The 27,193-nt window shown below is 42.0% G+C and overlaps 2 protein-coding genes across 6 annotated transcripts in view; both read left to right on the top strand.

The window, feature by feature from the left end:
- Positions 1 to 5,709, top strand: part of LOC111872379 (cell surface glycoprotein 1) — a 67,966-nt gene extending 62,257 nt beyond the window's left edge. For both annotated transcript variants that reach the window (XM_023866199.2, XM_023866200.2), the window contains one exon: positions 511 to 5,709. In XM_023866199.2, the coding sequence (XP_023721967.1) occupies positions 511 to 2,591 (2,081 nt within the window). In that variant the 3' untranslated portion in view covers positions 2,592 to 5,709. The remainder of the gene's footprint in view (positions 1 to 510) is intronic.
- Positions 5,710 to 7,616: 1,907 nt separating this feature from the next.
- The window catches only part of LOC111872385 (transcriptional coactivator YAP1), a 118,758-nt gene continuing 99,181 nt past the window's right edge, over positions 7,617 to 27,193 (top strand). For 2 of the 4 annotated variants that reach the window (XM_023866220.2, XM_023866218.2), the window contains exon 1: positions 7,617 to 8,332. In XM_023866220.2, the coding sequence (XP_023721988.1) occupies positions 7,827 to 8,332 (506 nt within the window). In that variant the 5' untranslated portion in view covers positions 7,617 to 7,826. The remainder of the gene's footprint in view (positions 8,333 to 27,193) is intronic. The other 2 variants (XM_023866217.2, XM_023866219.2) reach the window with 2 other exon arrangements.

Here is a 27,193-nt window from a genome sequence, read left to right on the forward strand (position 1 = left end):
AGTCTGTCATAATTATTTTATATTTCTATTTACAAAATTTGAAAAGTCTCTAATAGCTATTTCAGCCTGTTATTTTGATCTGCGTATGAATATAAAATCTAAGGATGCAAAACACAGCACTAGATACTTTTTTGTGTTGATACATTAATATATCATACTTCTTCTCTGAATGTATAAAATCACAAGTAATATATTCTTAAAAAGTAATCTCAAAGCAAGATAATTTTTAAATTATATTTTTAATGTTTTCCTATCATTTTTACTTCTGTTAATATAAGTAAATTGTGTAGTGGTATCAGATTGTGAGGTTCTTTAACAGGAATTAAGAGGGGAGGGGAGAAGACCATATACTTTGCCCAGGGTGCACCACTGCCTGAAAATAGACTCCGGTTGGTGAAGTTTATTCCAGACATTTTACTGCTATTAACTTTTAGAGGTAAAAAAATAGAACCACCTCATTTGAAAAAGGAAGATAATTAAATTACGATGTTTTGCTATGTTTCCTTTCAGGAGAGGTTCCAACCATTAAGCCTATACCAGAACCAATCCCCCTTTTATCAGAACTTGCAGAACCAAAATCCACTACACTTCCTTCAACAGGTGCTGATGAAACACCAGGAATTACAAGCTCTGCAACTAAACCAACAGAACCTACTCTTCTGATGACACAAGATAGTGAACCATCACTACCAAAATCTGCAGCACCTTCTGTACCTTCAGTTCCTCCTGAAGGACCCACACCATCTCCCTCTCCAGGTGACCAGGTTAAAGTTGAACAAACTGTCCCACACACACCATTAGTAACTGAGGCGACACCTCCCACATCCCCACCTGTAACCGCATCTACAGCTGACAACAGAGCACTTACAGTTGATGTATCGCCACTGGAAACACCTCCACTGGGATCCACGCCTGAAAAACCTTTATCTGACACGCAAATACCTGCCCCGGCCACGCAAACTGTACAGGTTTCAGAATCTCCTGTACAGGCAGAAGCAGTATATGTTTCAGAACAGGAAACAAAATCAACTGAAAGCAAAGAGCTACCAGTTCCTACACAAGGAATTCCATCTGCTATACCAGCAGAAACAAAACCCACTGAAGATCTATCTGCATCCCAGGAAACACTGCCTGCACAGAAGAGTCCTGTATCACAACCATCTCCCACTCAAGAGAATCCTCCAGCTTCTGTGGCTTTATCCTCCCCAGTGCCATCTTCTCTACAAGAAGTTCCTGTAATCCCTTCTATCCCACAGGTGCCTCTAACACAAGAGAGTCTTTCAGCTGTTTCTGCACCTCTGGCTTCCATCCCAGAACCATCTCAAGTACCAGAGGTTCCTGTAACCTCTTCAAATGCACAGGCGCCTCCCGCACAAGAGAGTGCATCAGCTTCCATCCCAGAACCATCTCCTACACCAGAAGTTCCTGTAACCCCTACACTCGTTCATGTACCTTTGACTCAGGAGAGTTCATCAGGTTCTCTACCTTTAGCTTCCACCCCAGAACCATCTCCAGTATCAGAGGTTCCTGCAACCCTTTCAGTTGCACAGGTGCCTCCCATTCAGGAGAGCTCATCTGTTCCTGTACCTCCAGTTTCCACCCCAGAACAGAGTCCTGTAGCTTCACCTATACCTCAACAACCACCTCCTATACAAGAGGTTCCTGCAGACCTTACAGTTCCTCAGCAGGCAGCTTCTACAGAAGAGGCTCTTGCGACTCCTGTAACCAAACATGTTGAACAAAAGGAACCCTCATCTGTCCAGCAACACCTCCCTCCTACACCACCTGCAAGTCCTGATTCAGTAGAAACAAAACCAGTTCTGGCTTCACCTTCAACTCAAGCCCCTGTTTCATCTGAGAAAACAGAAGTAAAACAAAGGGAACAAAAGGGATCCCCACCTGCAGACAAAACAGAATCTCATTCTGAATCTGCAGCAGAAGACATTCATCAAAAACCAACAGCTCCTGTTCAGGCATCCACAACAATAGATAAAACAAAACCCACCCTCTCAGAAACTAGTCCTGTAATAGAGAAACAAGATCCTGAACCCACACCAACTGCAGACCAGAAGGTTGGTCCACCTGTTCCACCATCTCCTGGTCTGTTGCCTTCTGCACCAGCAGAAACTGCACCCACAGCGGCTCCTCCACCTTCAAAACCTGCACCAGCTGAACCTCCATCTCCTGCACCTTCATCAAAATCTAAGGAACCTCCAAAGACACCTACACCTGCAAAAGCTGAAGGTCCTGCTCCAACAGCCCCATCAAAAACACAATCATCTCCTGTTCAGGATGCTCCAAAAAAAGCAACAGAAGCAAAATCTTCTACTGGCGAAAAGGAGGGCTCTGCTCCTTCAGCACAGTCAAAACCTGAAGAATCCCCAAAGTCGGTACCATCAAAGCCATCAGTTTCTGAATCTCCTCCCTCAACACCAGAGGCATCACCCTCAGATCAAGCTCCTGTACCTCCCAAACGACGTGGTCACAAAGGGGTAGGGACTGCACCACCAGATCAAGGAGCTGCTAGCAAGCCTGCAGCACAGTCTCCTCAAAGCAAAGGTCCTAAACCAGGGCAGAAAAGCAAGAAGTAATAATGATGTCACTATTCTCTTTGCCTTTCTAATTACAAGCACTGCACTATCTTACGATGTGCCTTCATCCAAGCTTAAAGTGAATAATTTAATGTTCCACTGCATGTATTCATTGAGATTTGTGTTCTTTCCCAAAACAGGATAATGAAATACATACATTTTACACGTGTGTTGCATGATGATTGGCACAAACTGAAATTAAAAATAGATATTTAGAGTGTAGTTGGAAATTTGCTTCATTGTAATATAAATTATGTAGATGTTCAGCTCAGTATATGTTATAAAAGTAACTAAAGGTTGAATTGTTACGGTGAAAGCAGAGCTGTACTTTGATAAGAATATCGAAATGTATGTTGATATTTCCCCCCAAATTTCTTTGTTACCTGTACTTATTTTTTCTAGTGCTTTTCAAAGCACGGTGAGAAAATAATGATTACTTTGAAGTGAAGTTGTTTCCCTGCCTTTTCTTTATTCCTGTATTTAAGTGCCATGTATATGTGACCTGAAGTATTTAAATTTTAAAGTATATTTTACTTTCTCAAAATTCATATATAGGTCATTGAAATGTGATTATTGTAACAGGTGCAGCACCTGGAACTTTGCCTTTATTCATTTGTAGTTCTTGCGTATTGATGATTCATTCAGAAGTGAGGAATACTCGTGTGTTTATAATAAATATCTAATTTACACAATTTGTTGTTTATTTTAAGCGTGAATTGTTAACACATTTAATATAAGTAAGTGTTGAGTTTTAGGAAATGTTACTGAAATTTTGTACTGGAAATAATGCAATAACTACATTAAATGAATGGAAACATAGTGTTTATTTTTTTAAGCTATTTAAATGAATGTGTTACATAGAAACTAATGCAATATTTGAATGTAGAGCACACTTCCTTTTAATTTAAAGAAATTTTTCCTTATTTCTGCTTCCTTTCACTGGAGCCTGATTAGCACAATTACCAGCATAATAGGACTGAATTTGACTAGGGAATTTGTAACAATTGTGGTGCTATACATGATTATACTGGTATTTCTCAGCAAGCCATTCACAGTCATAAGTAAGCAAATATGATATTGTTTAAAGTTCATGATTTATTAGAATAGTATTTATAATTTTAAAATTCTTGTTAAATGTTATTTTCAGAAATAGGTTTTCGTATCTTGATGAGAGTTCTCGTTTACTGTAGTTCTGACATACTTAAATTGAAATAGTTAAGAAATTAAAACAGTTGATATGATTTACATAAAATAATGCTCATATTTCAACCAAGTGTAGAACAGTTTCAGTTCTCTGTACACTTAATTAATCTGTATTGAATTCTTCTGACTCTAAATTTAAATGTTACATTAGTCAGGAATTATATTTAAATCAACATATGGCTGAAACTCCCTGATGAATACATTACATATAATTTGTGAGTTATGTGTATGGTCTTTCATTGAGCACACAAATCAGGCAGTAAGGATACAAGATAGTATTTTGCAAGACCACTCAACTGGATGTTGAATATGAAGGTTATATATAATCTGAGCTTGTTGCTAGTTACTGTGCCACATTTAGAGGTTAGAGATATTTGTTAAACATCCATTGTCAATAAATAGATGGCAGGATTATGTGGAAATTTAATTTTTGAATGAGTTTGTTCACAAAGAAAGGTCTTAGCAATGGATAAGGGCAAAATTTAAGTGAACTTTGAATTGATTTCCTGTCATGGTATTACACTTTGTTTCATTAAAATGTTTGTAAATTCCTTAGCTACGAGCAGTTTACTGTCAAGTAAAGTAAAACTTTCTATTCAATATTACTTCATATGATGCAATGTTTATGTTGCATTTTATAAGAAGCTTCTCATGACAGGATGATATAAGCATTATAAAGAGGCAATTTTTCAAAGGCTGTTCAGTGGAGAAGGTTCAATAGTCAGTATTGTAGGTCTCCATTTTCCTTAAGTTGTGATATGAGATACCAATTTACAATTCTGCCCTAGGTCTAGGGCTCATTTTCTCTAGTGGCATACAATCCTAAGTCTTGTTAGTACCATTTTAAAAAGATTCAAATTTGAAATAAATTTCCGACACTGAAAACTATACAATAATGGCATTCATATTAAAAATTTGTGCAGTCAGGATGGAGCCATTCTGGTGAATTGGAACTTTTATAATTCACCTTTTATTTTTTGTATTTTAAAAATTATTATTTACTAGATATCATTCCACCCTCTGACTGTGTCACATTGGTGTGCTGGCACCTTCTTTTGTAGGGAAAGAAAGATACCTAATAGGTGTATGTTTGTTTTTATGTTCTGATTTCTGTAACATAAAGATCAACATTGAGCTCTAAGGAAGTTTGTTTAATTATTGCTCTTATTTTAATTAATTACATTTTGAATTATATATGAAAATTAACTGGCCTGGAAGTTGAGAATATCTAGTGTCATAGATGTGAGAAAATTATTTTGGTATGTTGTGTGTATTACACGAGCCATGTTTAAAATGTCTGGGTGTATTTCCAAACCTTCGTTCAAGAATCCTTTGTATTTAATGTTATCAGTTTATACAGTATGCCCAAAAGCCAAAAGATGTTACCTTATTATTTTTAGATAATGTTTTTATTGCAATGTAGTGACATAATATGCCAAAATAAGCACATCTGTTATCTGTTCTACAGATATTTTGTTTTCCTATAAGATCTAGTCTAGATACATTTGCTAGATGTATGTTAATTGATTGTGAGTTCCACATATGTACATTTTACTACATTCCTAGTAAAAATAAGTATCTGCAATGTTTCTATACTACCTTGAGTGAAGTTATGCAAAAGTCCTTATAGACTTGACAATATTTGATTGTCCTCCTGAACTTGTAAGTTCTAGTGGTGATAGAAATAATCACTTTTCTAGACCATAATCTCACCTAATGACAATAATTGATGACTGAAAACGTGAAAATGCCATGACCTTATACATGAGTTCGTTTATGTCAGTGAAAGTGTAAATAAATATAATGTGATCTTAATTGACCAAAATGGTATGTTGTAAGATCACTTGCTGGGGTAGCAGCTTTAGCAGAAGATGGAACAATGTAAATTTAGCATACATGTAGCAAATAGTGATGACTGATAAATACTGAACATCATTGAATTCTTCCACTAGTTTAATATGAAGTGTCAAGTACAGGACTGAAGGACATGAGCAGCTATACATCTTGAGACACTGTTAGGTTAAGATTGCTAGTGAAATAAAATGTGTGATTAATTAACAATATGTATATTATTGTCAAAATAAAAATTCAGTTTTTTAAAGTAAAAATTGTTCATTCTGTATATGTGAAAGAGAGAAAATTGTGCTAGTTATAAATTCTCAAGTTGTTATCATTTTCATCAAATGATAGATTCATCTGGGTGAGTCTTTTCATGGCAGAGCCTTCTTCATTGATGTCTTTTCTCCCATAATCATTGCTCTTGTTTTTGTCCAGTTTCCCTGTTTTCTCATGTGAGAGGCATTGTTCAACTGGGAGAATGGTTATTCTAACTTATTTTCCCCATCTTGATACATAATTGCCAGGATAGTACCTTTAAATAGGTCATTGCTCCCTTTCACATCCCTTCCAGGCTACCACTCATAACATTGTATTACTCATTTGACAGTACAGTCTGAAGTATATACATCGTGTGAAATCATGTATGGACACTTAACAGATTTGACAGAAGGAATTTTAAATGCTTCAGTGCAGTCTTATAATAATTATGATTTCAGAATGAAAGACTTGGGCAGCACAACCCGTTTACTCATATATTTCTGAATTAATGTGAAAGGAAGTTTTATTTAATTGCAGTTAGAAATAAGCTAGTCTGATGATCTTTGAGTATTAGGAAGACCACTGTTGATTAACGAAGTTTTTTTTTAATTCATAGCAAATTTACAATCTGCTCTTGATAATACAGAGTAATAAGTAGATTTGTTCTAAGTAGGTGTCTTGAGTAGAGAAGGCATCCACTGCTGATACTGAGAGACCCTGTAGAGGAATGGTGATGGTTTTAATTTTCATCATCTGCTAGTTGTGGTAGGTCAGACAGCAACTGTTTCCTCAGTCTTCATACATTTGCTGGGTTGCTAATTTGTACAGCTAGTCTGTTATCGTGTTTGAGTATGCTTTGATGGTAGAGTGTTGACAATCTATGTATTTCTTCTGTGACACATGGAAGTTGCAGATCATTGTGGATAGTAAAGTTGGAGACATACCAAGGTCCAATGGTTACTGAGTACAAATGTTTGGATTGAAATTTTTTAATTATTTTTGTGTCTGATGGTTTTGTACAGCCCCATAGCTGTATACCTTATGTCCATGTGGGTTTTATTGTGCACTTATACAGTTGAAGTTTACTTTCTATGCATAGCTTGGATTTAAGGCCCAGAAACCAGGACATGTCATCCTTTGTTTAATCATCTCAAATCCATGACATTACAGGAATTCTACACTGAACATAAAACGTGTACGTTATTTCTCGTTACAGCTTGGAAATGTTTTTTTCTCCAACTAATGTTAACAAGTTACACCTGAGATAACCCAGAAAAGTATGTTTTTCGACATGTAGCCATTATTTTTGTGAAATGTTAGCCAAAACTAGAATCAATTGTGTGTACAGACTATCCGATGGAGGAAGCGGCTTCTTCGTTTATACAGCATGAATGAGTTGGATTTTACCCACCAGGGATACATGGCAGGTAGAGAAAATATTATTTGTTCTTTGGATACGAATAGTGAGGGACAATAGCAAGGGAAAGATAATGGTGTAACTTATGCGGATTTTGCACATAATTCAGTTGGAGGAACTGAGGAAAACTATGACTGAACAATCATCAAATTGAGAAGCGTGTTGTATGTACTAAAGTTTCGCTGTCCATCTAGTGGTGGCATTATGAACTATTTGTATTTGTGAACTGCTGGTGCTGCTCGTGTTGGAATACGGAACTTTTCACTGGGACTACATCTCCACCGAGGATCATTTCCGTTGAGGTTGTGTTGAGGTGGTGAGGCTCGCATTCCAGACCAGTGCGACAACCGCCAGTGCGCGGAGAGAGTACGGAACGAGAGGGACGGATGTCTTGGATGTTAGGGTTTGGGGAGTTGGGGGAGTTTTGTTTGTTGTTACGTTTATAAAATTAACGAGAGAAGTGCTGGGGGAAGGTTGTGTTTACAACTTAACATTTGTTTAACGAACACAGGTTCATCATGGCGCTGAATCCGGACTCTGAGCAACACAAAGGGAACTTGGTTGTACGAATAGACGAAGATTCAGATTCAGATCTGCAAGCACTTTTCGACAGCGTCTTAAAACCTGATTCGAAGAGACCATTACAAGTGCCATTACGCATGCGTAAACTACCAAATTCTTTCTTTAATCCTCCGTCCACTGGTTCGAAATCTCCGTCCGTATCGTCTATATCACACAGTCGTGAAAATTCAGCGGATTCTGCTTTCGGCACGGCTTCTGTTGGAGCAGGACCAGGGGGTACAACGACAACGTCAGCATCTGGCGCCAGTGGGTTACAGGTGAACCACCCGCGGGCCCACAGCTCGCCGGCATCGCTTCAACAAACTTACGCTTCAGCTCAACAGCAGCAGCATGGCCACCTCAAACAGAGGAGCTATGACATCACACCCGTCGACGAATTGGGGCCCTTACCACCCGGTTGGGCGCAGGCCAGGACGCCGGAGGGCCAAGTTTACTACCTCAAGTGAGTGTTTTACATATCGATGCCAGGGTTACAGGGCAGCCAGCATGAAAGTTTACCACTGTTGAAATTCAGGTGTATAATAATATGCACAGGGCATAGATTTGGTTGGTTGCTCCAGCGTGTCCTTAAGCCACAGCTGCATGTTCGCTGTGACCGTCGACCGTATGGTTTTTGAAGTGACGGAGTTTTGTTGAGGTTTCGTTGACATACTGTCATTGGGGTATAATGTACATGTTAAATTTTCAGTCAGGCTGTGGCTGAATTTTTGTTTATCCATTGTTGGCGATTTTGCCCACGTTGCTATAATTACGAATTTTATAGCGATCAGCGTATTGTTACCAACTTTTCTGGCAAAGATATTATGACTGGCATTAAAGATGCGCACGATTGCACATTACCTCCATGGAGCTGAGCCCTTCTCGAGAAGCCGCCAGTTGTACAACTGCTCAAGAATTTTCTAACATCCTGGGGCTTACCCAGCCTCCTATTAAATGGGTAACGGGGGCTCTTTCCCCGGAGGTAAAGTGGCCGGGGCGTGAAGCTGACCTTCACTTCCAAGTAGTGCCGAGGTAAAGAAAATGTGGATCTATACAGCCACTCCCCAATACGCCTTCATGGCGTCTTGCTTAATTAGTTAAGCACAGGGAAAACTTCACCTTTACCATAGACTTGAACAGCGTAAATGTATTTTTGTAAGCAATTTCCCCCCCCCCTCCTCGAGAACTGACTCCGCCCCGGAAAATATCCTCGAGGCGCCCACAGTTTTCTGTAATTTGTTTCCCCATCCACTGTAACAAAACAGGTTTCAGAAATTTTTAAACAGCCTGATGTAATCTGAAGTTTAAGATTCTCGTAGTTGTGCCTGGGGTGTGGCGCCTTCGGGTCTGAAGAAGTAAGCAGCAGGTCCCTCCGAAGCGTCGGTAAATACACGGCCTCACGTCCCAGATGACAGTGTTTTCGTGAAGTGTTAAGGAGTATTTGTCCCAAATGTCATGACATTATTTTCCTTAAGTACGAGTGAAAGCGCCGTGGTCGTGCAATTGAAGAAAGCCGGATCCTGTATGTCTTGATGCATATATAATGGGCTATACAGCCTTAGGCTACTTATGCGGTCATGTTAAAAGAGGTTATGAACATGTTTACTGTTATGTTGACAAGGAACATAATTGAAGCGATTTTAATGCAGCTTTTCTTTTAATTCATTAGAGCAGATTAATTAGAATACCTTGGTTAATCTCCTAATGTTAGCAAGGTTATTAACAGTTCAAACTGTGCGTCTATCACACAGACTTTGTTTCCACCAGATACAGCCATTTCAGGCTAAGCTTTGCTCACGTGACCATCTCTTTCTATAAACTGTCAAAACTAAACCAGAGTACTGTCTTCTTGAATGTGACGCTGGATAGTGGGGCAGAAGTTTACTAAGGTTTTGGAGGGTTTAACTATAAGGCAAATAACCAGCAAGAATCTGCCAGATATATTCCCCCCCCCCCCCATGTATTTTTGGTTAAAATCACATTCAACAAAAAAGGAAGTACACGAAATATTAATACAAAATTCTAAAGTGTTTTTTTAAATATATTTTTCTGTACCAAATACTGTAGGAGTCGGGATAGCGCAGTCGGTATAGTGACTAGCTACGGGCTGGATGGCCCAGGGATCGGAGTTCGAGGCCCGGTGGGGTCAAGAATTTTCTCTTCTCCACGTCGTTCATGTTGGCTGTGGGGTCCACCCAACCTCCTATCCAGTGGGTACCGGGGGCTCTTTCCCCCGGGGTAAAGTTGCAGGGTCGTGAAGCTGACCACTCACCTCCAACCAGTGCCGAGGTCAAGAAAATGTGGATCTATACATTCGCTCCCCCATACACCTTCATGTCGTAGTGCGTAATTAGTTAAGCACAGGGGCATCATTACGTTTTTTTTCCCCCTTGGCACTACAGCCCCAGTGGGCCTAGGCCTACCTCCATGAACTTCTCCGTTTACTTCGGTCTTTCTATATCTTACACGTTCGGTAGGACTCCTTGGGCGGGTGATAAGCCCGTCGCAAGGCCTCTACCTGTACACAAACACAGAAAAACGCGCACACACAAACTAAACATCCATGTCCTGAGTGGGATTGGAACCCACGATCCCGGTTCCCAAGCGAGTGAAGACACTACATGCCTTAGACCGCTCGGCTACCGTGACCAGCCCAGCTTGTTTATAGTTCACTGAAATTTAATCATTGTCTAAACAATTTTTGACGGCACCTCGTACCTTCAGAAGAAAATCTTACGGAAGAAAAAAGTCCCTTGTGTTCAATGAAATCTGTATGGCGGTGGTTTTCGTCCTGTGTTCAAAATGGGATATAGTAACTTATTGATGTGAAAATTCGTGATAGCTCAATCAGCCTCCTGTACAATGGGTGCCGAGGGCCCTTTCTCTGGGGTTAAAGCGGCTGGGGCTTGAAGCTGAATAATCACCATCTAGTACAGAGTTCAAGAATGATGGAGCTGTTACCTCCATTTCCCCATTTGTCTTCATGGCATAATATGCCGTATTTACGCATGTATAGGCCGCAGCACTATTTTCAGACAGAAATTATAGGAAAAATAATTTTCTTGGAATATTATTTCAGGAGTATTACGCCCTGTATTACTAATTATGAATATAATTTTTTTTAAATGAAGTGTGATTTCGAATCACCCCAGTTTTCCTCTTGAATTTTTGGCAAAAAATGTGCGGCCTATACATGCGTAAATACGGTAATTAAGCACAGGGACAATTTTACCTTTACCTGTAACTTTGTAGTGATCAGGTAAGGATGTATGTATACTCAAGAGATACTGTAGACACAGCACACAGACACGTTTGTTGATTTTATTATGTTTTTCGTTTATTTGGAGTGCCAGTCACAGTGTCCGCGCGGTCAAAGGCATCAACTGTCTTCTCTGAAACACTGGAATCGTGGATTCGAATCCAACTTGAGGAACGAATGCCTATGTGTTTTTATTCTCTCCTTATGCTGTCCTGTGTGTAGTTAGCGGCCTTGCGACGGGCTGATCCCCCGTCCAAGGAGTCCTACCGACTGTGTAAAAGATCAAGATACTGAAAAAGCGGCCAAGGCCCATCCAAGGTCTGCAGAGCCATAAATAGGTAGGTAGGCAACCCCCTCTATTATATAATATAGTAAATAACACGCTGTGGATGCTGTGAACCGATTGTCTAGAAAATGTGGGAGCCTCGACGTCTCAGAACCCTTTGAGCCATCACGGCCTGTTACAGGGATAGCTTTACTTTTTCCTTTTTAACCGATGGCTCCACTAGCTTTACATACATGTAAATTTACACTAAGTACGTGATATATTAATTGTAAATAACCGGATCTGAAGAAGGCATACATATGTCGAAACATGTCCTAGACTAGCGTTATGTTGACAAGGATGAAATAAACATCTCTAGGATAGCAAAGTGTCAAAATGAAGTAAAGGCGGTTTGTCTGATGTTCTGTGGCAAACCTTGGTTTTGCTTTAAACGCAAGCAGAAAAGTGACATCACTGTAATCACCACGTGATGTTGGTGAGCAGATAAGGAGCGCACTGCGAGTCCAAAACAGTTACTGCTTGATGATCATAAATACATTTTCACCGAATTTATAACTAAACACGTCTTATCGTCCATACCGTTATCTCTTAACGACAGAGTATATATCTGTTTTGTTTTAGTGATAGTTAAAATTAAGATTAAAATGATATGAATGGAAGCTGCGAAATTCGGAGCTTCTTGCTTTTTGGCAGCATCTTCCAGCGTCCCGGAACCCTGTAAGGGGCCGCCGAACACTGGGGTTATAAGTCTAAAATGCGGCCGTTTTAACTTACGAACATACAGTTTCCTATTAGACTTGAAAGGATTCTGACGATGATGTATTCTGTACAGAACTATAAGCCTTATTTTGGACTTTATCCATCGTCTGCAGTGATTGAGACTGACTCTTTCTAACGGGCCCAACTGAGTAGGTCTATCTTGCCCCATCCGCCTGAGGACGGAGACAGATCCAGTCTCCGAAACGTTGTGGTTTTCTGTCTTATACATACCAGACGATGGATAGAGTCCAAAATAAACCTTATAGTTCTGTAAAGTTTCCTACGGAAAGTACTTCAGATATACCGTTAAGGTTCGTTTGTAATTACTTCTTAAAATTGCTTATCACGTTTAAGTATAATTGTTCTTACGTTATAGGCGGCTGAAATTTTGTTCACATCAGAGGGAACCTCTGCTCCATGTTACGAATATGAGTTGTTCACAGAATTACTTGGTTTTTGGACTTTTTCCGTCGTCCGGAATTCTAGGTAATACATAGAAGACACGACATTTCGGAAAGTAGATTTTTTTCCGTCTTCAGCTGAGGAAGGAAGACGCCTACTCAGTTGGGCCCCTTAGAAAGAGCTAATATCAATCACTGGACAACTCCTGTCAGATTTACCCAGCTATTTCAAGATATAAGACTAGGCTAGTTCAGCGGGAGATAACAAGAAACCATAAAATAAAGTTGTGATAGAGGATACACATGCGTGGATTCGACCAGTACTTCCGATGTGAAATTTGTAGAATTCACGGCGGTGACTATGAAGATTAACTTGTGGGATGTGACGCCGTATAGTGTGGTGACGATTTCGAAGGAACGTTGTGCCATCATTATGCGGTCTAAAGATGGCTCTACATGTTGGGCCTTGGCCGCTTTTTCAGTTTCTTAATCCTATACACATTCGGAAGGACTCCTTGGACAGGGGATCAGCCCGTTTTAAGGCCGTACCTGCACACAGGACAGCACAAACAGAATAAACGCACACAGACATCCATGCCTTGGGTGGGTTTCGGACCCAGGATCCCAGTGTTAGAGCGGGCGAAGACGGTTCATGCGTTAGACCGTGCGGCCACTGTGATCGGCCCGGTCTGGAAATGAGGACGGTAAATACTCACCAGACTACACGGCATCGCTTCTCAGAAGACAGTAATATCTAAGGCTTTAGGTGTGCCTCAGTCAACTTTGTTATATTCACATGTCAGGATTATTTCAGTCGTTGTGGGACAGCGTAGTTGTTTGTTGCAGCTAGCTCTGATAACGTTAACGCGAAGCATGTAAGGAGTCAGGTTTTGCAGGTTTGCATTGCAAACGCACCATTTTCTTTTTCACACAAATTTCCTATAAATCTGTGAGCCACGTGCAAAAACTATGAATCAGAATAATATATATATTCGTCGGGTGAGAAATTTGATGTTTTTAGTTACGAAAAAGACAACTGATAGTTCCACATTTTTATCACGGGGTGGAAACCCGACCGCGCTGTTATAAAACCTGGAAAGGGGGAAGTGAACTGTCTACTGCGATTTGCAGACTACGGGCCGGAGATGATACTCGCGACTTAAAACCCGAAGATACGGTAAGAGCTGTCGGATACCGTGGGAGACGATGACAAATGAGTATGGAGCAATGTTGGAGTAGTTGTTGATAAGGGAAAAGGGAACGGACTTGGTGAAAATTCAGGAGCCGAAATAGCGCGGTCGGTATAGCGACTGGTTACGGGCTGGACCACCGAGGGGTTGTAGTTCGAGTCCCGGTAGAGTCAAGAATTTTCTCTTCTCAGCGTCGTCCAGACTGGCTCTGGGGTCCACCCAGCCACTTATCAGGTGGGTACCGGGTGGCTCTTTCTCCGGGTTAAAGCGGCCGGGGCGTGAAGCTGACTACTCAATCTAACTAGTGCCCAAGTCAAGAAAATGTGGATCTGTACATCCACTCCCCCGTATGCCTTCATGGTGTAGTGCTTAATAAGTTAAACGCAAGGACAGCTTTACCGTTGTACCATTAGCTAGTGAAAATGCGCTCTGGTGCCACTTCGTCCACCAAGAATCTCACAGGAAGTTACCCGGGATTGAACCAGAGGCTCCGCGGTGCGAAGCCTGCGTCTGCCATCCTAACTGAAGTCATTTACCTAGTTCGAAAGCATCACGCATGTTTTAGCTGTATAAAGATTGATTGGTTTTTGGTTAAATTGTTGCTGGTCCTCGCCAGCACTGTCATTCCTGGCTTCAGTCTCCACGAGATCCATGACCAAGGTTTTTGTTCTCCCCCAGACATGTGCGTGTTCAGAAGTGGGGCCATTTATGTTGTGCTGTGTTTGGATCTTTTACAGTTTCTTTAAAATTAATACACATGGACATAAAAGGACAAAATTGAGTGTAAAACAAACGTTAGAATTTATTCAGAAATTAGAAATATGCAGTATTCGTCGCACGTGTTTGTGAGGAATACGGACATTTCGATTTAACGGATAATGGAAGGTGTCGGACACGCCTCCCCCCATATTAATCCCTTAAATCGAGGATATGTTGTAATATGTGACGAGAGTTCGTGTTGTAGTCAGGCGCACGAGCCTCCGCCATGTTGTCCTTAACCGGGAGCATACTAGCAGTAACCCTTATAAGAATTTGTGTTGAGCACTTCACAGGTTACCAAGGGGGCATCTAACTGCTTGGGCAGGTAGATATATCGATATTTCCAGTGGATTGTCAAGGCCGTCCACCAGCTTGTAGTCAGGTGCAGAGGATCAACACAAAAGACAGGCAGGCAACTGCTCCTTTATATAACTATTACATAGGGGAATGTTTGTTTATGGTGGTCTTGCCCAATTACGAAGATTTATGGTATATCTATATTAGTTTTGTAACTTAGAATGTATCTTGTTGATGGGCAAGAATTGTAAAATGTCTATCCCTTTACAGTTGAGTCGTTTGTATGAAGACAGTGCGCCTTATCTGGCGTTTAATGTAATGTGAAGCGGACCACTTAACTCCCAACTAGTGCTGAGGTCAAGAAAACGTGGATCTGTACGTCCACTCCCCCATACGTCTTCATGGCGTAATGCGTAATTACTTAAGCACAGGAACAACTTTTGGAGAACCAGGTTAGGTTAGTCGGTATAGCGACTGGCTACGGGCTGGACGACTGAGGGGTCGGAGATCGAGTCCCGGTAGGGTCAAGAATTTTCTCTTCTCCAAATCATCCAGACCGGCTCTGGGGTGCACCCAACCTCCTATTAAGTGGGTACCGGGGGCTCTTTCTCCAGGGATAAAGTTCCACCATTCCTGACCTCGGCGCGAGGGGGAGGTGAGTGGTCAGCTTCACGCCACAGCCACTTTACCCCCGGGTAAATCTGCAGTACAGTAGCAATTTAATGCTAAGGCAACCTCAATACAGTGTGATCACTCCAGAAAGGAAACAAGTCACAAGCCTAAGTCATATGTACAGACTTGTTACGGATATACGAATGATGCAGAAACGTGTTCTTTTCTCTTGCAAAATGTGAGAGACAGCGGGAATTGTCTGCAGACTAGCTGCAGTTTTTAGTACAGCTGCTTTTTGACTTCAATTAGTAGGACAAGTTTTCTTTTAAATAATATTCACGAATTAATTTCGTACCTCACACGAAACAAACTACATCGCTGTTACAGTGACCTGTTGATAGAGTTTAGGGAAGCAGTTGCTGTTTATTCTCAGAATCATATGAAATACATGAATATACTTGTTTTTTATGTTAAAGCACGTGATACCTATAATGACGAATTGGCTTTAAAGAGTTATGCACCACGCCAGAGGAGAATGCGTATTTTCCCCCAAAATTATTTATGACAGTTCAGTCCGTAACTCAGAGGAAACATTACGTCTCCTCTATAAAGCCCAACCGGTTAATGCTGTTTAGGGGAACAGTCGCTGTTTATTGTGAGAACCATATGGAACACACAAATACACACTCTGTGGGCAGAGAACTCAGTCCGTTCCCCACAGGAAACACATGTCTCCGCTACAAAGCCCAACCGGTTAATGCTGTTTACGGAAACGGCCGCTGTTTATTGTGAGAACCATACGGAACACACAAATACACTATGTGGGCAGAAACCTCAGTTCGTGCCTCACAGGAAACGCATTACGTCTCCGCTACAAAGCCCAACCGGTTAATGCTGTTTACGGAAACAGCCGCTGTTTATTGTGAGAACCATATGGAACACACAAATCCAGTCTGTGGGCAGAATCTGAAGTTATAGTATGTTAAAAAAACACGTGGCACGTGTAGAGACCACTGGGCTTTAAATGATTAACGTTTTAGAGGTTTTGTTGCCATCCTTATTTGTTTAATCTGTTTATCCAGGCAATATATATTTTTTCTTAAACACATGATAAGTCAAGCCAGTAATTTACCACGAAAAGTGTTTTTCTTTGAAGTAGGTGTACCTTATTTCAATATCTTGCGAACTGTTTGTTTCATGAACGTTATAAGCCTTATTTCTTGGAAGTTATACGTATCATAGCATTGTTTACTGAGAAGGGGAACAAAGGCATCATCACGTTCCCAGTTTATAGCCTGCATTCACATTTCTTATCTCTGATAAGAGTCGTATAACGTTCACATTTGATCCCCAGAAAGAGTTTCCCTGTGAACGGTTTCGTAACAGTTTTATTTCTGCCTTTCTCTTATGTACGAACCATTCAGTTACCCAAAGTAAGAAGGCTCCGGGATAGCATAGTCGGGCTGGCTACGGTTTGGACGACCGAGGGATCGGAGTTCGAGTTCCGGTAGGGTCAAGAATTTTCTTTTCTCCACGTAGTCCAGACCGGCTGTGAGGCCTACCCAGCCTCCTTTCTAATGGGTACTGGGAGCATTCCCCGGGGTTAAAGCGGCCGGGGGGTGAAGCTGACCACTCACCACTAACTATTGCCGAGGTCAAGAAAATGTGGATCTATACATCCACTTCCCCCTACGCCTCTCGGCAAGGGCGAGAGATTTTCTGTACTCCGCAGCGTCCACACTGGCTCTTGGGCCCACGTGGAACGTTGACGGGGTGGACAGTTCTTTTCCCTGGGGTATAAGCGGCAAGGACGTGAAGCTGACCACTCACCGTCTAGTAAGCTATACCTCCATTCCACTATACGTCTTCATTACCCAATGCTGAATATTATCACCAAATCATTCGAAGCTGTATACTAGAGTTATTGCCAACATCGTTAAATAGACAACAAACGTGCCTACAAATTCAAATTATGAAGCTCCTTGCTTGGGTTTCTTCATTGTCCTCATTTGGTTGTGTCCATTTTTTTGCGACGAACAGCAGTAAAGGAAGTTCGCAAGATCTAATGACTTTTCTCGTGGTTTTTGTTTCGAGTCTTGTGCCGAATGTGACGTATAGATCCGTTGGTAAGCGGTGACACTCTAATCGACGACCGTTTCTGAGAAATGGCTCAGTAAATACGTTTCCTCGCCGCGACGTTGCTACGAAACGGTGCGATAAACACGCCTCTATAATAGAGAGACAGAAAAAATGGGGCTATAATTAAGTAGTTCAGTTGTCGAGTGTTAACCAGGGGACAACGGTGTTACCACGGAAGCTGAAGAATCTCCATTGTTACCAAGCAACGACTAGTGAAGACACTGCACGCTGGAGAAAACTTAGCGTGTAAATCAGCGATAGCGCTCTAATTACTTGCAGCTCCGTATGGTGTGTATAAGTGGTCAATAAATCCATTCATCAATCCATACCCCGTCTGTAGTCACACATAAATCGTGACAATGTGTTACAGGTAACTGTTAATGCAATAATCTACTGTTAAATTGTACATCAAGATAAGACCTTCAGAGCATGACGGCTTGTAAGGCAGATAATAAATTTTCTGCTGGATATTGAGCTTAATTGTGATCTATTCTTATCGTAATCTTACGATAGAAATTGTTTCTTGATATGGGTGTAAGATATTGTAAATTGAGAAATTGTTTCGTCACGTCAGTTAATGGAAAAAAAGCATATCGGTAAAGATAATCTCTAACTTTCTCCATAACTCGCTTTATCGTGTTATAAAACGTCACCATTTTATACAATTCTTAAAAAGTAACTAAATTGAGGAATGTGATTAGCCAGCAGCGAGTTAATACGTCTTCATGACGTGCGGGAATTAACACATACCTTTACAATGCGTTCTGTGATGTTTTTCATATTTAATACATCTCGATTTTCATTTCTTAAACATCGATGTTGTGACTCTCGACTCTGTATAAACATGGACGGAGGACTCGTACACTCTGTGTATAACAAAGGCAGTTGTATTGATAGACAACGTAACTAAGTAATCCACGGTATCAGAAATAACAGATTCTTCCATTTCAAAAAATGTGGAACGTACCTCACATGGGAAAACATTTCCACTAATCGTTGAAAAGTACAAAACTATAATTTTTGCCTGTGGTTATGTATGGGGGTGAAACTTGGTCTCTGACATTAAGGGAGGAACGTAGACTGAGCGTGTTTGAGAACAGGGTGTTGAGGAAAATATTTGGACCGAAGAGAGATGAAGTGACAGGAGGTTGGAGAAAATTGCATAATGAGGAGCTTCATAACTTTTACTCTTCTCCAAGTATAATTATAATGATCAAGTAAAGGAGGATGAGGCGGCCAGGGCATGTAGCACGAATGGGGGAGATGAGGAATGAATGTAAGATATTGGTGGGAAAGCCAGAAGGAAAGAGACCAGTGGGGAGACCAAGGCGTAGTTGGGTGGACAATATTAAGATGGATCTTAGAGATAGGATGGGATGGTATGGGTTTGATTGATCTGGCTCAGGATAGGGACCAGTGAAGGGCTCTTGTGAACACGGTAATGGACCTTCGGGTTCCATAAAAGCTGGGAAATCCTTGAGTAGCTGCAGAAGGGCTCAGCTCCATAAGTAAGTAAGTAATTGTTGAAAATATATATATATATATTTTTATTTTACTGGCTCTACAGACTCAGCCTCTAACAAAAATGAGTACCATGAATCTTCCTGGGGATAAAGGGAGACCTGCGCGTAAGGCTGACAGCCTCACCGCCATCTGTGAGCCGGTTGTCAAGAAAATGTGCAAACCTCGACGTCTCAACCCCATGGGCCTCCACGGCCTGGTGCAGGGATAGCTTTGCCTTGCTTTTATATATTTTGTACTGCGAGACAGTTTTGATGACCTATTCGAAATTCGATTAATGAGAAAATGTATAATATTGAGAATTTGGACGTTGTGGAGAAAATATGTCTTTTTAACCCTCACCATGTCGACATAACCCGGGGCGTGTGTGAACCTATCTGGAATAGTGACGTGGTATCAGATGTTTTGTAGCGCGGGATGAAGAAGACTTGCACAGTTGGTATCGTATGACAACATTTTTGCCTTCCCATCCTAGCGTTACGAATTAAATTTGAATTTGTTTTACCTAGAGGAGTTTTGAGAGCAGTGTGTCTTCTCAATTTCACAAAATTTGGTAACATCCTGCATTGGACGCCAAGTTGAGCCCCGAAGTGATGGCCATTTATGCGACTGTTCATAAAACGGTAAAAAATAAGTAAAGTCTCTGTACTTAACTAATTAAGCACTACGCTATGAAAGCGTATGGAGGAGTGGGTGTATAGATCCACGTTTTCTTCACCTCGGCACTACATGGAGGTGAGTTCTCAGCTTCACACCCTTGCCTATTTGTCCCTGGGGAAGGAACGCCCGGTACCCATTTTATAGGAGGTTGGCTCGACCCAAGAGCCGGTCTAGACGACATGGAGAAATGAAAATTCTTGACCCCCACCGTAACTCGAACACCGACCCCTCGGTCGTCCAGCCCGTAGCCGGTCGCTATACTGACTGCGCTGTCAAACAAACAAATCAAACTCCGTGGCAGGTCCGCAAGCGAACTATACCGACCGAGCGACCTCCGCTTGTCGGCGAAGTGCCTTAGAGGTCGCGTGGTCAGCGCAACGGATTCCCACGGCCGTTAATCTCGGTTTTCTAGACCGGAGCCGCTGTTTCTCACGAGGCTGAGTGGACCACGTTCCAGACTCACTACTTCTCAGAAAACTTGGTAGCGCCAAGAATCGAGCCCTGGACCTCTGGATCTATAGCCAGGAACTCTGACCACTAGACCACTATCTCGGCTCCAAATATTTGCCAGTTCATTATTGATTGACCATTCGATGCCGTATCTTCTTACTGAGAGTTACTGAAACGTAGCCAAATGCTTCATATGGGGCCGCAGATGGATTCGCCCTCGGGTTGCAGCTTGGGCACCGCAGTCATGTCTCTTTGTTCTAATGAACTTGTTATTCCAAAGGCGTCGGTGCTTATTTTCTTGTTCCCCCGAGGTCAAGGGCCCGAAGCATATTTACAGAATAGAAAGTATTACGTAAAGCAGTGATATCTTTTCTCGGTTTACCTACTTCTTGACGGGGTTTTCCTTCCTGTCAATGAATTAAAATGCAGCGAAGTGGGACAACTTCCTTTCTTGTGAAAGCAGCGTAGTGGTCAAACCTCGCCCAAGTAGACTTAAAATAAACTTGTCTTGGACTGTGAAGTATAAACTATATTTGTTGGAGGTTGTCATAATAATTTGTTGAGGTCGAAGAATGGGATGAAAGTTCACCTTGTTTGTGACCTTGGATACCGGAAGTCATCGTTGGTCACACTTGTCTGGTTTCCGCCACGGCCAGCCCGGTTACTTTGCTGTGCAGTACAGACTTCCGGAAATAGACCGCTCTTCCCCTGTCGTCTGTTGGCTACCGGTACCAACTAGACACACCGTTGCTGCTTGCTGCGAGCTATATTTATTACTGATTTTAGACTTTAAGGTGATTAAAACTGTTGATGTAGGCTCAGTTCTTGGGTGGTGGTTACACTGTGTGGATGTTGGCACTGCCCCAGCGTTTCGGAGGTATGTGCTGCCTCTGTCTTCAGGGCGAATGACTTTCTGTATGTATAGAACCCAACCTAGTAATACAGCCAGCCAAATTTTGAAATCTCTACTGCTAAAAAATTAAAGATGGGATAGGATAAAATTATGCCATGGCTCAGGAGGTTAGTCTCCGGCTTCCCACCACGGCGGCCTGGGTTCGATACCAGGTCAGATTATGTGGGATATGTGGTGACCATGTTGGCACTGAGGCAGGTTTTCTGCTAGTACTTCGGTTTCCCTTGCCAATTCTCCTTCCACCGACTGCTCCACAATCATCCATCATCTGAGACTATTACAATAGGCCAAATAGTGGCCGACGTACGAAGTGGACTCGGTCTCATCCCACCCTAAAGTGGGGGTGAGACAGTTAATCTCGTTTTTCTAGACCGGAGCCACTATTTCTTTGAAAAAGCTCAGTTATCCTCACGAGACTGAGTGGACCCCGTTCCAGGCCCACTACTTCTCAGAAAATCTTGTAGCGCCGGGAATCGAACCCAGGACCTCTGGATCTGTAGCCATGAACTCTGACCACTAGAGCACAGAGGCCATAGTATATATCTCCAAAATGTCGGCAACACTGCCCATGACGATACGGTGTAAACACACAGGAACAGATATCTTTATGTCACGTTGCTATCTTTATTTCACATCATTATCTTTGTATCACATTACAGTTTTCCATTGTTACCTTGTTATCACTTTTCTATTACGTTTCTATCTTTATGTCAAGTTGCTGTCTTTATGTCACATTGCCAAGCACTGCTCTGAGATTATACCTTCTTGAGTAACTTGTTGTCATTTAAATATTCAAGAAATTGGCAGATTTTTCTGGACCCGGAGGATCGTTACTGCGTCCGCAAGTGCCCCTCATCTTCCCCTCCCCTCATCCACGTGGATCCAGTCTATACCGGATGTCCGGATGGAAGGTATCCAAAATAAAAATGTATATCTCGGAAACTAATTGTCATGCACGTATCCGGTTTATGTCATCGGAAAGGAAAACTCTGAACGTTTTTATGCCCATCTTGCGCGCATACGCCGCCACATTTCTACCACCGTGTTAGGAATCACGTCGACAGAGCGATGGCTGGGATATGAATTGGCAGAGGTGGACCAATCGCTTGGCCTCGTAAGTCGCCAGATTTAACTCCAGTGGATTATTTCTTGTGGGGTTATGTGAAGAACATTGTCTACCGGGTTAAGAGCAACGAGCTGCAACACCTGAAAGCCCGCATAAGGGACGCTGTGGCTATGGTAACACCAAACATGCTTCAAGCCTGGATATTTGTTGTGCCACCAAGGAAGCCCACATTGAAATTTATGGAGAAATTTATATACTCAGAAAAAACTCTGATAGTTTCCCTTTGTAGTGGTGTAACTCGTAAATGTGTATAATGAATTCTTTCTGAGATACAATTATTTTATTTTGGATACCTTTCATCGGGACAGCCTTTACTTCCGCCTGTTTCTTTTAACAACTGAGAACTCTTCATTTTGCCCGTGTATTTGTATGTTTCTTTATGTTTATCAAAATAAACAACGATTATTTCTCTGAATAATATTAAGGGGTTGCTATTTGTAGGGCATGATGATGGCGCAGGCTGATTTATATGGGGGTAAGAATTGAACTTGTAAATATCATTTAAATGAACTTTAAGAAATTAACTTTGCTGCTGCATGCGGATATGAGTTTATCAGTAGTGTACATTATAGTTCTAGAGGCTACCAAATTACCATTTCGAATTTTGTAACTTACCATTAACTAGAAAATAAAAGTGTCGCTCACAGAGGTATTGGGTTTTCGGACTTTATTCACCGTCCTGTTTTTTTAAGATAAATAAAAACACGACGTTTCGGAAACTGGATCTGTTTCCGTCCTCAGGTGAGGGAAAAACACCTATTCTGTTGGGTCCACTAGAAAGAGCTAGTCTCAATCACTGGGTCCAGTGTTTTTCTTAGTTATCATAAAAAAAAAGAAAAGAAAACCGGGACGATGGATAAAGACCGAAAACCCAGTATCTCTGTGTGTTATACACCATCGTCAGAATCCTATAGTAACTGAAAGTGTCGCTACCTTCTCTGCAATGGACCGTAAAACTTATGCTTATTACGTAACGTGGATTAAATTTTTTTTTCCACCTGAACATCCAGGCTCAGGCCACATAACATCCATGCAGGACAAGCTTCGTAATTTGTTTTGCGATTATTTATTTTTGGAACTTTGCTGTTCGCCTGGTGTATTGAGAACACAACGTTTCGGGAACTGAATCTGTTGCTATCCTCAGGTGAAACGGTCTGTACGTATTTGGTCTTTTAGATGGAGCTGAATCACTGGTAACAGAGCAGGCGACTGTCCATATTTTCACCTGAGGACGGAAGCAGGTTCAGGTTCCGAAACATGTTCTGTGTACTAGATGATGGACAGAACCTAGGAACTCAGGAGACTTAAGTGTAATGTGGCGTCATCAGAACCGTGCAGATTTGAGTCACATTTTGTCTCCGTCGATAAGTATCAGATCGATCAAATCAGCGGTGATGAACAAGGCATGTGGTACGAATGGGGTAGAAGCTTACTCCATGCGAGCACGGATGGATTTATCCGGCTTAAGATAGGGACCAGTGGAGAGCCGTTATGAACATGGTACTGAAACTTCGGGTTCCATAAAATGTTACAAATTTCTTGATTATCTGAGCAACTATTAGCTTCTCAAGTAGGACTTACCTAACAGTTTGGTGTAGCCATAACGTTATAGTCGTTTATTCTGAAGGTGTTCGGTTCGCATCTCGGTCTTGTCAGCAGCCTGTGCTGACAGGTTTTCGTGGTTGTTCGCAGTACTCCCAGCCAAATACCAATTTATTGGATACAGACCCCCTCTGTGGTCTAGTGGTCAGAGTTCCTGGCTACAGATTCAGAGGTCCGGGTTCGATTCCCGGCTCTGCTAGATTTTCTGAGAAATAGTGGGTCTGGAACGGGGTCCATTCAGCCTCGTGAGGATAAGTGAGGAGCTATTTCAAGGAAATAGCGGCTCCGGTCTAGCAAACCGAAATTAACGTTCGTGGGGATTCGTTGCTCTCACCACTCGACACTCTCTATCCGCTAAAATTGGCACTAACTTCTCCGACAAGCGTCGGTCGCTCGGTCGGTATAGTTCGCTTGTGGACTAAAACCACGGAGTTTTTTTATTTGTACCTCCATTGGGCACGACCGATTTCTTCAAAATTCTTTGCAGTTGATTGTGTGTCCTGTCATCTGACGCTACTTAATCTCGATACTGACAGCGTCGTTAAATAACCAAGTAAAAGGAAGCAGTGTTTCGTAGAGGTATTTGGTGAACAATTTCGGCGGTTGAATATCAGTTTAACAGCGTTGCACGACCGTTAAAGTAATTATTAGCATTCAGAAGGGAAGACGATCAGGTGCCGTGGGTTGAGTTGCTGTTGCGGCAAACGATAAGTCTGCAAATGGTTGGAGAAGCCGTCGCACTTAGTTCGAAAAGAAACTTAACTTGGCAAGCAGTTAATCACTCATGACTCTTCCTCACTGACCTGTTTCTTAGTTGGCAACGGGAACTGTTTAGTGACGCTCCATTTGTTATGATGATTTCATCTTACCACGAGGAAGCAAATGTAAATGGTCCGTGGGTTGTTTGTTGTACGATAAATTTAGATTCGTACGTTTTTTCAGTGGCCAGGGAATTTTTATAAAATTGACAGAAATTACAATTTAAAATACATATATCTCGTCCCATGGCCGTTTAGTTTGTTCTTCATTAACGCAGTGGTTCTCGAACTTCGTGATACCATGACCCCCGGACACAATACATAAATTCATGCTACCCTCCATTATTTGCCGGTCAGTGAAAAGTGCAGTTCTGCACACTGTTGCAGGTCCCTATCAGACTGTACGGTGAGAGCAGGAACCTAAATAGCTTTACAGCCTCTCTGCACCTACAGTAAGGTATAAAATGTTCTTGAACAATCACGAAAAGTACAGTTCTGCACACTGCTGCAGGTCCCTACCAGGCTGTACGGTGACAGCAGGAACATAAATAGCTTTACAGCCTCTCTGCACCTACAGTAAGGTATAAAATGTTCTTGAACAATCACGAAAAGTACAGTTCTGCACACTGCTGCAGGTCCCTACCAGGCTGTACGGTGACAGCAGGAACCTAAATAGCTTTACAGCCTCTCTACACCTACAGTAAGCTATAAAATGTTCTTGTACAGTCACGAAAAGTGCAGTTCTGCACACTGCTGCAGGTCCCTATCAGACTGTACTGTGACAGCAGGAACGGAAATAGCTTTACAGCCTCTCTACACCTGCAGTAAGCTATAAAATGTTCCTGTGCAGTCACGAAAAGTGCAGTTCTGCACACTGCTGCAGGTCCCTATCAGACTGTACTGTGACAGCAGGAACGGAAATAGCTTTACAGCCTCTCTACACCTGCAGTAAGCTATAAAATGTTCCTGTGCAGTCACGAAAAGTGCAGTTCTGCACACTGCTGCAGGTCCCTATCAGACTGTACTGTGACAGCAGGAACGGAAATAGCTTTACAGCCTCTCTACACCTGCAGTAAGCTATAAAATGTTCCTGTGCAGTCACGAAAAGTGCAGTTCTGCATACTGCTGCAGGTCCCTATCAGACTGTACTGTGACAGCAGGAACGGAAATAGCTTTACAGCCTCTCTACACCTGCAGTAAGCTATAAAATGTTCCTTTACAGTCACGAAAAGTGCAGTTGTGCACACTGCTGCAGGTCCCTGTCAGGCTGTACGGTGGCAGCAGGAACATAAATAGCTTTACAGCCTCTCTGCACCTACAGTAAGCTATAGAATGTTCCTGTGCAGTCACGAAAAGTGCAGTTCTGCACACTGTTGCAGGTCCTTATCAGACTGTACGGTTGAATTGACACGCAGTTTGTTTTCTCAGTGGTATGAACCGAAGTTTTAAATGTTGTCAGTTTGAAATTCATGTTCGAAACTAGAAGAACGAACGGGAAATGCCTGTCAACCTTCAGGTGCGGAAAAAATTTCCCGCTCTTAAAAGTGTAATGTTTCTCACTACCCCTTCGCTTTCTCTGTCTCTTCGTGTTCCAAGTTTGCTGTATGTTCCTCATGCAGAATTGAACCCCTTGTTCTGGAGGCCCCCAAATTACCGTTACAAATTATGAAACTCAGTTAATTAGAAAATAACAGTTTTGTGGTCCTAGTCGACAGTGGTAAAAACTTGTCCAACATGATTCAGCAAATTCATTCATACACACCCAGGCTAGTGAGCACTGCATAGAACCTGGACAACTTCCGTGCTTGTAACTGACGCCGCTCAATTTCTGTCTTAACCTGAGTCTGAAATTATTAAGAAAACAACTTCGCTTTGTTTGGTATGCATAAGGAACGTTATGGCACCGTGTAGTTCTGGTACGTGGGTATAATGTTTCGGAAGAATACAGTGCATCTGTCTTCAGGGTAGGTCATGAACAATGTGCTCTCAAAAAATTCAGCAGTCATTGTTGAAGATAGCGACAGGATGTCTCTACGAGGCTTTGGTAACTACCAGATATCACTGACCCACTCATAGAGCTGAGCCCTTTTTGAGAAGCTGCCAGCTCTGCAGCTACTCAAGAATTTCCCAGCAATATATGGAATCAGAAGGTTCATTACCGTGTTCACAAGAGCCCTCCACTGGTCCCAATCATGAGCCAGATTAATCCAATCCATACCATCGCATCCTATCTCTCTAAGATCCACTTCAATATGGTTCATCCACCTGTGGTCTTTGTCTTCCCAGTGGTCTCTTTCCTTCCGGCTTTCCCACCAATATCCTATATGCATTCCTCCTCTCCCCCTATTCGTGCTACAAGCCCTGCCCATGAAGCTGCTCATTATGCAGTTTTCTCCAGCCTCCCGTTACTCAGCGCCCTGTTCTCGAACACCCTCAGTCTGTGTATCAGGTTTCACCGTGTCGTGACCACAGTGTGAGTGTTGAGCACAGAGAAAACCAGAGATGTACGTGCCAAGCCTCCTAACGGTACCTCACACACCCTTACGTCGTACAGTATTGCCCACTTTCCATCTCAAAGAGTCCTGTAATTAC

This window comes from Cryptotermes secundus, unplaced genomic scaffold (genome assembly GCF_002891405.2).
Source record: "Cryptotermes secundus unplaced genomic scaffold, Csec_1.0 scaffold247, whole genome shotgun sequence".
Taxonomy (NCBI): Eukaryota; Metazoa; Arthropoda; class Insecta; order Blattodea; family Kalotermitidae; genus Cryptotermes; species Cryptotermes secundus.